The 12,711-nt window shown below is 41.9% G+C and overlaps 1 protein-coding gene across 1 annotated transcript in view; it reads right to left on the reverse strand.

Moving 5' to 3' along the window:
• Nucleotides 1-842: 842 nt before the first annotated feature.
• The window catches only part of LOC139479546 (uncharacterized), a 39,833-nt gene continuing 27,964 nt past the window's right edge, over nt 843-12,711 (reverse strand). Inside the window, exons 23-30 of the mRNA XM_071262386.1 lie at nt 12,289-12,480; nt 11,092-11,244; nt 10,005-10,158; nt 8,147-8,307; nt 6,562-6,701; nt 4,290-4,392; nt 2,314-2,497; nt 843-1,123 (exon numbers count right to left, since the gene is read on the reverse strand). Coding sequence (XP_071118487.1) covers nt 843-1,123; nt 2,314-2,497; nt 4,290-4,392; nt 6,562-6,701; nt 8,147-8,307; nt 10,005-10,158; nt 11,092-11,244; nt 12,289-12,480 — 1,368 coding nt within the window. The remainder of the gene's footprint in view (nt 1,124-2,313; nt 2,498-4,289; nt 4,393-6,561; nt 6,702-8,146; nt 8,308-10,004; nt 10,159-11,091; nt 11,245-12,288; nt 12,481-12,711) is intronic.

A 12,711-nucleotide genomic window follows, 5' to 3' on the forward strand; every position in this document is an offset into this window, starting at 1 on the left:
GATCCGGCAAGCGTATGCCACACTAGTGGTATTTTCAAAGTAAAGTTTTAAGGACAGACATTGGCAACTTGAGACCATTCGAAACCACAGATCCGGCAAGAGCATGCCACACTAGTGGTATTTTCAAAGTAACGTTTTAAGGACAGACATTGGCAACTTGAGACCATTCGAAACCACAGATCCGGCAAGAGCATGCCACACTAGTGGTATTTTCAAAGTAACCTTTTAAGGACAGACAGTGGCAACTTGAGACCATTCGATGCCACAGATCCGGCAAGAGCATGCCACACTAGTGGGTCAGACTGAACCAGCATAAATAACAACCCGGTTGTATCACTTTGCTTGCAAAGCACATTTATTGGACGAGACAATCAGAGACGACGCGAACATAAACACCAACAACGAAGGTGTTGACACAGACAGCGACGAGGACAGACAAACTGACAGGCAGAGACAGATCATTGCGATGGTATCAGGTCACTTCATGACTTGAGCAACAGATTACAATGTTTTGATTGAGTACAGTGTATTGCATTGAGCAGATTAAACATCGACATTGACTGGTGAGAGTTCCAAAGGAGTTGACCTTGTATTTTTATTTCATAAAAGTGAGTGATATTTGGCGTCGTTGAACAATTGGCGACGGTCAACCGGCACCATTGTCGCTTTGCGAAATCATTCCAAACCCTTCATCTATGTAGTTTTCTAAACAGGTTAGTTTTTAAAATGCTTGTTTGTTGCAGCTCATTAAATACAATGTACCCAGTTGGTACTAACACGCAGCTCAAACACAAATGACCTTCATGTTAAGTTCAAGGTCGTGGGCGGTCTGGATGGTTTCATCACCCCCTGCTGATACAGGTGACTTGCTGGATGACTTGGTAGCGCGCACTGACGGGGAGTGCGGCCACCTTGGCGTATTCGCGTCTGTTGATGAGTTGGCGGATCGCCTTGGCTTCCCTGCTACGTTTCGGCACACAGTGGAAGCCAATATCTGCGGGACTGCGTTGTCCTACTCTGCACGACCTGGGGCAACGCTTGACGAGGGTGGTAGAGTAACAGATCTCGCCCTCAGTCTTGCGGTATTTGACGATTGGAGCCTCCACCGGTGCGCAGGCTGATTCTGTAATGAAATGCACATGATGATTGGGTTTGTTTGTTTGTTTGTTTGTTTGTTTGTTTGTTTGACTGGTTGGTTGACGCCTGGTGTCATCACTGATTTCCATTGATCCATTCATATACGACCTGTGAAGATTCCGGGTTAGAATAGGTCTTCAGCAACCCATGCTTGCCGTAAAAGGCGACTATGCTTGTCGTAAAAGGCGACTAACGGGATCGGGTGGTCAGGCTCGCTGTCTTGGTTGCGTGGATCGATGCTCATTATATTAATCACTGGATTGTCTGGTCTAGACTCGATTATTTACAGACCGCAGTCATATAGCTGGAATATTGCTGAGTGCGGCGTTAAACAACAAACCAACCAACCAACCATTCATATACTTTTCACCACTAGTTGCCTTTTACGCCCAATGGCATCTCTTTTCGGCAGATAATCGAGATTATTCTCTGGCGTTGACGTCTTGAATGTTTCTTGCGTTGTTTAACGCCTCTCTAAGAAACATTTCACCAATATGACGGCGGCCAGGGCCTAACAATCCAGTGATTGATATTGGGAGAAACGTTCCACGCCTTGGGGACAATATGACACGCAATCTACCAAGTCACCAAGCCTGGTCACCCAATCATTAAGTCGCCTCTTCCTACATGCAATGGTTGATGGTGACCAGTTCCTACACGGCAGACTAGGGTTGGTGAGTGAGTGAGTTGGCTGTGACGCCATTTTAAAAGGTATTGCGGGTATATTGCCGAGTTTGAGTCATGTATTCAACATGATAAAAACAAACTAAACAAACTCATTTATTTTTTTAGTAAAATAACACGTAAACATTAACTTAAACGAGATCTCCTAGATTATGTTTGACTAATAGACAGATTATATGTTTGTGAGTTTAATAAAAAAACAAAAACCGTATGATTTTTTACAAGGACGTTATTTAAGAAGCAAAGTCTTTCAATTCAAAACTGGGCCGGGCATGAGACAGTATACACTTGGAAATAGGATTTGACTAAACAATTACAAACGGTATCAAAACGTCAGTAGGCTAAAAGACAGCAAACCCCAAAAAGCAAACTTATAACCTTCTTCAAATACATTACCACCTGACAACGATTTCTTGGTTCATCTTTAGCTACTATCAAACATGGGTGTATACATTCTTTTACGCGGCACTTTAGATAAAGGCTACATCTTACCCATTCTAGTAATGATCTGAGGCATGGTTGGACGAGGGCAGTTAGCTCCCTTGATAACGTAGCTCGAAATGAAGGGTTCGGGGGAGTTGAAGACAGCTCCGTCAGGGGCCTCGAACTCGTGACGTTGTTGGCCGTCCATGTTGCTGCACAAGCCACAAGTCTTCAGTTTGAACATCGGGGATGCCTAGGTTTAAAAAAATAAGAAACACATTCAGGCATGATAAAGGAAACTCTTTTTTCATTTAAGGTTTGTTTCTTTGTTGTTTACGCCGCACTCAGCAATATTCCAGCTATATGACGGCGGTCTGTATATAATCGAGTCTGGACCAGACAATCCAGTGATCGACATCGTGAGCATCGATCCACGCAATTGGGATCGATGACGTGCTTCAACCATGTCAGCGAGCCTGACAACCCGATCCCGTAAGTCGCCTCTTACGACATGCATAGTCGCATCTTACGACAAGCAAAGCGCCTTTTTACGGCAAGCATGGGTAGGAAGGCCTATACTAACTCAGATCTTCACGGGTCTTTAATTTAAGAATTCATATTGGGTAACACATTTGTTTTTTAAAGACCAGTTTAAACCTCTTTTACTCGTCTTTACAAATAGGGCTTAATTATAGATCTTAGGGTTATTTTCAAACAATCTAAACCTTTCGTTCCAAAACGGTTTACTTCATCATCATTTCTTATTTCATAAGTATGTGGAGAAAGGATAAGGACATATTTCATATGTCTACGTCTTAATATGTTGACGTTAAATCTACGGGGTACAGACGTGGTATTATGCTCTTTTAAACAAAGGTTACAGGACATGTATAGCCAAAACTGGCATGATAGTATATCTTCATCACGTGTCCTCAGCCATTTCAATGATATCAAGTCTGCTAAAGAACCAGAGAACTATATAAATCTGTTAGATGATAAATCACTTGTTAGGGCATTATGAAAATTCAGAGAGTCATCACACAATTTCAGTGTAAACTTTAGACGTAGATGTGAATAAAGGGACGTTGAAATAGGTATCTGTAAAAACTGCCAATTAGGAGAAATTGAGGATGAATTTCATGTGTTATTAGTATGTGATAAGTGTGAACATCTTAGAGAAAAATATATTCCGATGTTTAACAATAGGCATAAAAACAATATGTCAATGATCAGTCTTATAAACTCCAAGAACTCTGTTATACGCTCGTTGGCCATATTGTTGAAACATATATTCTCTGTCAGATAGGTTTTTTATATACCATGTATATCACGTGACTAAACCAATGAAACTGAACATGTAACTGTACAATGGGCCTTAAATACCGAATAAAATATCTATCTGTAAAGATAAGACCATATTACATAAAAAATGACGTTTCATCATTTCTTATCCCGTGAGGATACATAACTTCAAGCTTATAAAATGTTCATGTTAGCTCATTATAGCTCGCCATGTAGACACCATTTATCGATCCTGTTGCTGTAACGGTCAATATTGACAAAACGAGAAGAGTGAGTGAGTATCGTTTTACGCCGCTTTTAGCAATATTCCAGCAATATCATGGCGGGGGATACCAGAAATGGGCTTCACATATTGTACCCATGTCGGGAATCGAACCCGGGTCTTCGGCGTGACGAGCAAACGCTTTAACCACTAGGCTACCCGACCGCCCCCATTATCTGGATACATGGATATGAGGTGATTTTGGTGATTATTCATTAAGCCGTAATTGGTCATAAAAGGGAAACAAAACTCGTGGCCATTTCATATCAAGTTTATATCCCTCTTGAACTATTGTCAGGTAAAATATATTCCACATGGAACATAAACTTGATACGAAATTGGAACGAGTTTAATATAATTCTATTAAGTATGTAATCAAGGAAAATATTACATTGTCCGAACTGCCAAGTGAGTACTTTTGTGTTCAAGATTTCATACAATATGTGCAAGTATATTTGTATGGTTTAAAGTATATACACACCTTGACGGAGATGAAGTTGCCGTCGGTGGTGATTTGGATTCCAAGAAGTGGCAGCTCAATGTTGTAGAAGTGTTCAAGAGTAATCTTCGCAGCAACAGCGGGCCTGGTAACAATAGGGAGAGACTGAGTCGTTATCTAAGACATCTGGGCACCTGGCTGCCATCTTCCCGAGGCTACAGCGTCTACTCGCCTTATTATCAAAGTCTTGTTTCCACCCTTGCAACATCAAGCCCACTTTCCTGTGCTAAATATGATTGGACTATCGTATGGTAGTCGCCATCTTTGTGAAGCATTACGACATAAGAACAGCGATCTGATTGGCTATCGCGTTTTCATTACAAGGGGGACAACTCGTGATCTACGCGAGGTGGCGCCAGGGTCGAGCCAAGAAAAGTGATGTGGCAAGAGCATTCGTCACCACTCGCCCCTTTCCGTAACCTGCAAGAAGACTCGTCCCCCTATCGATGAATGTTATGTGCGAAAATACGACAAACCAATCAGAATGCGCGTATGATTTCAAGTTCTTCGTCAAAGAATCCCTCAGAAATAATTTTTGATTTTACATATGTCCTGAATCTAAAAATATACCCAAGATACAGTTACATGTTTCAATCATACTGTATAATTCCGCACGTCCCTATGTGCTTTAAATTGCATCTGAAATATATGTAACATATGGGAAAATATATGCGAGCCATTTCGCAACAAACTGACAATTGTTTTAGGTCTGCCCGTTTGCGCTAAGACGGAACCCGGTCGCAAAAAATGGCCACGAGAGGGGCACGAGTTGCTATTCGGCTTGTCCCGGAATAACACGAGTTGGTCATTAATGGTGGCAAGGGTAGAAACTAGGCTTAGATATAGGCTAGTGGACACGCTTGCCTCGGGAAGATGCCTGGCAGCAGGCATTATAAACCTCCAGTTACGTCATCCTGTTGTACTCCAGTGGGAATAAATCTCGTATATAGGCATGTTACAATCTCCCCTTGATTTTATATAATATCCCGGGAATATTTGATATATAATATGTTATAAGATCCCGAGGATATTTTACCAATACATCTTCCGTTTATATTGTAACATACTGTATCAATGTTTCTCGCGAGAAATTTGTTTTTCATTTGAAGAAAATGTAATGAAATGTAAAATGAATGACAAATGGGTTTTTTTATATTCCCGAGGATCGAACACACGCAACCAAGCTCTGATGAATCACAATGCTTTTTAAGAATGTCCTTTTCAAGTACCGTACGCCAGCAACAGAGATTTTACGCCCGTTTCCTAGAGGACGTGGAAAGTATGTTTGAAACATAAAAATGTTGATAACAAATTCAGTTTCTTTTTTTCTTTTTTTTTTCTTTATAAATTAGATACCCTGACGTGCTTTATCCTACACATACAACACCTGACACTCGGAGATACTACACTCCATATCCGTGAACACCACACCTGACTCCCGGAAATAATATGCCTAACACCCGGTAATACCACGCCTAACACCCGGTGATTCCACGCCTAACACCCGGTACCACCACGCCTGACACCCGGTAATACCACGCCTAACACCCGGTAATACCCCGCCTGACACCCGGTACTACCACGCCTAACACACGAGAATACCACGCCTAACGCCCGGTAATACCACGCCTGACACCCGGTAATACCACGCCTAACACCCGATAATACCACGCCTGACACCCGGAAATACCACGCCTGACACCCGGTAATACCACGCCTAACACCCGGTAATACCACGCCTGACACCCGGAAATACCACGCCTGACACCCGGTAATACCACGCCTAACACCCGATAATACCACGCCTGACACCCGTCAATACCACGCCTGACACCCGGAAATACCACGCCTGACACCCGGTAATACCACGCCTAACACCCGGTAATACCACGCCTGACACCCGGTAATACCACGCCTGACACCCCGGCGACATAACACAAGACACCCGTAGATTTCCCACATGACGCCCATAAACACTAAGCCGGATACTACCGTTCACACCCTTGCTCCAAGGCTGTACTGATAGAAAAGTCCATGGATGTGTAGTATTTCTATCTTCCTAATAGAAAAGTCTAGAGATGTGGACAGTAAGGACTCCAGTCTCTTATAGGGATAATATTTACATAATCTAAAACTTATGATTTTAATTAATAATTTTTGCTTAGAGACTTGTGCAAGTCTACCACAGTTACTTCGCCAGACCGCAAGGAGACCCTAAGGGCGATATGCTGTGTGACCGCTAGTGTGCACTCACTCTCCATAGCTGACCGTCCTCTCAAGGACGTAGGGTGCGGTGCGGGTGACGGTGATGGGGTCTCCGTTGACACTGAGAGTCGCGCCGGTTGTAGTGGCGGCCATTCGGATCTTCCTACCTTCGGCAATAATCTCCAGGACCTGTGCACAGAGTATTTTTCCTTAAACATCATTCAGGCAAAACACACATATACACTCAATGAATTGGTTGTGAGGTAGCAGACAAGCCTTATTGGTAACGTGTTCAATTTGCAAAGGACTGCAGTTGCTGCCTGCATAGGAGATGCGCATCTTCCCGAGGCAAGAGAGTTAACTGACTATAAAAGTCCAGTTTCCAATTAAAACGTCTTTAAACGTCTGATGAACGTCAGATAAATGTCGGATAAATTAACTTGCAGCTTGAACTCAAAATGTTCCTCTCTGTCAAGGATCTATTCTTAGAGTGTGACGTCGGTACAAGAAGATGAACCATTTATATTCCACGTCTGGAAGATTCGGGGTAGAATAGGTCTTCAGCAACCCATGCTTGCTGTTAAAGGCGACTAAGCTTGTCGGCGACTAACAGGATCGGATGGTCAGGCTCGCCGACTTGGTTTATGCATGTCATCGTATCCCAATTGCGTGGATCAATGCTCATGATGTCAATCACTGGATTGTCTGGTCCAGACTCGATTATTTACAGACCGCTGTCATATAGCTGGAATATTGCTGAGTGCGGCGTTCAACAGCAAACAAACAAACAAACAAAACAGTCCACGTTTGGGTCAAAGGCGAAGGGTATGCGTGAGATTTCTAAGTTTTTTTTATACATGTCGAGGACACTGACTCCATAAAGTACACTTCAATAAAGACGTAAATGAAAGTTGGTATGTTTCAACACCGCTTTGAACAGTAGATCAGCCCTGTCGCGGCGTGTCAACCTACAATAGGAGGAGAGAAAGTAACGAAAGCCGTACACGAGCACAGGTTTGATGTCGATAAAAAATTGGATCATTATCAGGACGAATTTGGGATTTAAGCTCACAACCAACGGAACTAACGAATGTAATTATAAACCATATACAGTATAATTCATAAGTCACCAAAAACGAAGTTCACTATTCAAAAGCTGACACGTGCCAATGTTTACTGCTGTGGGATTACTCTGAGAATCCAGACTCTTACGAATCTACCTTTAGGCATTCGTCACCACTCGCCCCTTTCCGTAACCTGCAAGAAAACTCCTCCCCCTATCGATGAATGTAATGTGCGAAAATACGATAAATCAATCAAAAAGCGCGTATGATTTCAAGTTCTTCGTCAAAGAAACCCTCAGAAATAATTTTTGATTATACATATGTCTTGCATCTAAACATATATATATATATATAAGACACAGTTAAATGTGTCCAATCATACTCTATAATTCCGCATGTCCTGATGTGCTTTAAATCGCATCTGAAATATATATATATAATATGGGGAAATATATATGAATCAGTTGACAATTGCGCTAAGACGGAACCCGGTCGCAAAAATGGCCACGAGAGGGGCACGAATTGCTATTCGGCTTGTCCCGGAATAACACGAGTTGGTCACGAATCTACCTTTAGGCTGTAATCGGCAGTGGTGGTGCTCATTGTGATCGCAAAAGTCTTAGCAGGCGAGCAGTCCATGGCCAGGACGGCGGGGCACGTGCCTATATTGGGGAGCGTGTACTCAACACCATCGAACGTGCGAACAGTCTTGAAGAAAGCCTTGCAGGTGGCTGAAATGAAATTCTGGGTAAAACGACGCTTGGAACATTAGTTCAATCATATCAGGGCCACTTTAATGTACCGTGGCGTATAAAATGCAAGTGATTTAGACTGTTATATATATTATATATTACAGTGTGCTCTTCTTTCATTCATGTGTTATAGATATATGGTCTCTGGTTAATTTACAGGTTGGCCGTCTGCTAGTGTGGAACTTGTGGATGAGTTGGTACGACATTGTTTTGCTGTTTTCATCACACTAATCAAACTGTTCTGCACTTATAATGTGTTATGTCCAGAAGGTAGTAGGGATCTTTGTTTCAGATGTCTCGTACGGGCCTGTCTGTGTCTGGTCTGTGTTGAAAAAGCGATTTAAGTGATTAAGAAAAGAACGTACTGCAACATTGTCATTTATATTTATATTCCCCAAAGAAAACCAACCCTTTGTGAGACTGTAATCGACGTTCGCCAGTTAGTGACCCCACGAGGTCGAATCTAATGCTGGCAATTCAGGGAGTGAGTGAGTATGGTTAAAACCGCTTTTAGCTATATTCCAGCAATATCATGGCAGGGGACACCAGAAATGGGCTTCACACATTGTACCCATGTCGGGAATCGAACCCGGGTCTTCGGCGTGACGAGCGAACGCTTTAACCACAAGGCTACCCGACCGCCCTTGCAATTCAGGGACAATACTCTTGGCGAATATGGGATTCTGATGTGATCAGTACAATACCTCACCCCGTTTGAATTCCGGGTTAAAATTGGTCCCCAGTAGCCTATGCTATCGTAAGACTGACCAGTAAGCCTCGTTCTCAGGCGTCTTGTAATCAGTCACATGACCCACTGCACAATCCGGCGTAGTGATGACGTAGTGCACCACTATCACGGGCTTATTTGCGTATCAGGTGACCAGACCTTTCTATTGTTTGTAAACAAACGTGATTACTCTGCAATCAGAGCAGACTTGCCTAACGGAAGACTTCAATGATTCTTTTGCATAGTTATACAGATATGTCACTACAACAGCAACAGTGATGGTAATGTATCTCTATACATCAAAGTGGTCGTATCGCGAGATCTCGGAAAGGCATCCATGACAGGACGTGGAACCGTACAACCAATGAAAACAAAGGATAAGTACGCAAATGGAATTTTGTTTCACGTTTTAGGATATTTTCTTAATAAAAGATAACCAGTTTGTGACATATGTTTATCTAATTGTGTACAAACGGGTGAAATAAATGTGATTTGTTGAATAGACTGTGTAAGATGTGACGAATCGTCACATCTTGTTAGCCTGTAGCAGAGGTACCAGGTTGATCGCAAGGAACTCTGGGTAGGAGAGTGGTGAAGCTGTTGATTAAAGCAAAGGGAAGTAATGCTGTCGATGTGGATTGTGCGTTTTTCTCTTATTACACTTCTGACCTCCATGTTTTGGTTCAATTCAGAGGGCAATATTAGACTGCGTCAGGAAAATTTTATAAGTGTAGAAATGAAATGTATACTTGCATTCTGTTTTGACTTCTAAACCATTTTAACAGTTTTCCATTTTTGTCTGATCTGGGTTTAAATGGATCGAGTGTTCAAGCTTGGAGGAGATCGTTGCTCATAATATCAAAAACTGGATTCTCTTGTCCAGACTGAATTATGTACAGGCCGCCTGATATAGCTGGCATGTTGCGTAAAACAAACAAAAATAACCTACTTGGAAGATAGGGTCCGAGGTACGGCGCCAGCATCAACCGTCTCTGCGTCGCTGGTCGTGTCATGGCGACGGGGATAGTGAGGATGTCGGTCACGGGAGTGTAGATTCCGTACAGAGCCGTGGTGGCGTTGGGCGTCATGATGAACCAGTCACCCTGCCACACAACTCATCCTTTACTGGTGCCAGATGAAGGCTAGCTGGTTGTATATACCGATCGTTCACAGGTACAAATAGTAATTCATTTGAAATAGCAACAGCAAAGTAGAGGGCGACTCAGGCAGCGAATTTTCAAATTGTTGTAGCCGAAATATGTTTGTAGCATTTGACTAGCTCGGTTCACACTTCTGTAACATTTACTGGAGGGATCTATTGTCTCTATTGGTTATTCTTTCCATGGTAAGTTATGTCGTAGTACATTAAGCGGGTGTGCTAATTATGTGAATAGAAGCACATTACAATCAAACTTCTCATTCTGGGAATTTCAATTTCCTGAACAGTAACACTGTAAAGTTACTAACTGTGGGATTGTCAATTCCCTTGTACTCCTTGCGTGATTGTTAATGCAATCAATAGTACCAGGGTGAAGTTAGTCGGGTTGGGATTGTCATTCCCTTGATAATAACAGTAAAGTTACTCTCTGCGAGATTATCCATTGCCTTAACAATAACATGATAATATTAGTCATGTATTGTCATTCCATTGATAGTAACACAGTTAAGTTACTCTCTGCGAGATTATCCATTTTCTTTATAATAACATGGTAATATTAGTCATGTATTGTCATTCCATTGATAGTAACTCAGTAAAGTTACTCTCTGCGAGATTATCCATTGTCTTAATAATAACATGGTAATATTAGTCATGTATTGTCATTCCATTGATAGTAACACAGTAAAGTTACTCTCTGCGAGATTGTCAATTCTTATAATGATAACAGTGATGTTACTCTCTTAGGGATTGTCAGTTCTCTTAATAGTAACATGGTAATGTTACTCATGGATTGATAATTCTCGTAATAGTGACATAGGAAAGTTATTCACTGTGGGATTGTCAATTCCCTTAATAGTAACACAGAAAAGTTACTCACTGCGGGATTATTAATTCTTGCTTCGTTCATGACGTGGATCAGACCAGGTTTCCTCTCTACAGCGGGTTGGGTAGCAGAGTTCCAGTAATGATATGCCGTGAAGAAGTGAGTCAGTTTGTGTAGAGTCATATCCGCCCACTCCGTGACGTCCTCCTGGAAATAAGAGTAAGTAGGTGAGTCAAGGCTTTACGCCGGATCAGAAGTTTTAAGATATGTTTGTTTGTTGTTTAACGCCGCACTCAGCAATATCCCAGCTGTATGACGGCGGTCTTTAAATAATCGAGTCTGGACCAGACAATCGAGTGCTTGACATTAATGAGCATCGATCCAAACAATTGGGATACGATGACATGCTTCAACCAAGTCAGCGAACCTGTCCACCCGATCCCATTAGTCGCCTCTTACGACAAGCATGTTCGCCTTTTACGGGAAGCATGGGTTGCTGAAGACCTATATTTTTTATCTTCACCGGTCTTTTATGGCATGAGATAATCAACGCCAGAGTAAAATCAGACTCGATTATCTGCCCAAACAGATTCTATGGGGCTTAAAAGGCAAAATAATGGATCACTGAACATCGGTGATGACCAGGTAAGCATGTCTGCTTACAGAAAGTACAATACAATTAGCAGCATGATATCACACTTAATGAGAAATAACCAGTTCAGTACTATCAAAATTAGGTGATGGGAGTAGGAGTTCAGACATACCCTGGCTGCATATGTATGCATGTTGTTTGATATCAATAGATTCTTGGTGGTATTCTGTTTATATCAAGTAGTAGTTAATGATTGCCAAAATACACATAGATCAAGTCTCTGCTTCACCAAGCCATTAGTTTCACAATCTAGACCTTGGCAGAACTGGTCACCAGATTACTGAGCATATCTCCCCTTCAATGGAAACTAAGCCAAAGAATTCCCATCGTCATTGTTTGTACTGACAATGTAAATAGTAGCCACGTAAAATTGAGAATTTGTTATGTAATCAGACTATTTTAGATATTGCTTGAATGAAATAGATAATAAAACCAGAATTGTCAGACAAAGTGGTTTTTTGAATGAACTGATCCAAATTAGCTACATCTGCAAATGAACACGAACTTAGTCCCCTTTCAAACGTTTCGGGGATATGATTAACTGTTTATCTCCCCCACACACATTACCCAATAAAAAATGACCCAGGAAAAGCACGCACTGGGTTATACTCTGCAATGATGTGTCTATGGTGGAGTGAGTTCAGAAGGTGGTAGATGGGGTGTTCTGGCACGTCCTGAATCACGTCCGCTTCTTCACGGGCAATGGCCACCTCTACTCCTTCGTCCCTGACCAGAGGGCACAATTGTTGGCTCTCAAACATCATCTGCTCTATACTCTTGCTTGCATACAGCTGAAACGTTGACATCGAGTGTTGCAATTAAAACTTGTATAGTTCAATACGTAAGACTGATGTTAAATATATTATATGTATATACATTCATGACTTTAAAAGAGGTATTATTGAAATCAGGAAAGGAATCATTTATTACCTCAAAGGGCAATTGCTTGTAAACTGCTATTCTATTGCAAAGTAGATTTACTATGACAATTAATTTGCCGATAATCAACCACATGAAGACTG

Source organism: Haliotis cracherodii, unplaced genomic scaffold (assembly GCF_022045235.1).
Source record: "Haliotis cracherodii isolate W230 unplaced genomic scaffold, xgHalCrac1.p SCAF_4, whole genome shotgun sequence".
NCBI classification, from domain to species: Eukaryota; Metazoa; Mollusca; class Gastropoda; order Lepetellida; family Haliotidae; genus Haliotis; species Haliotis cracherodii.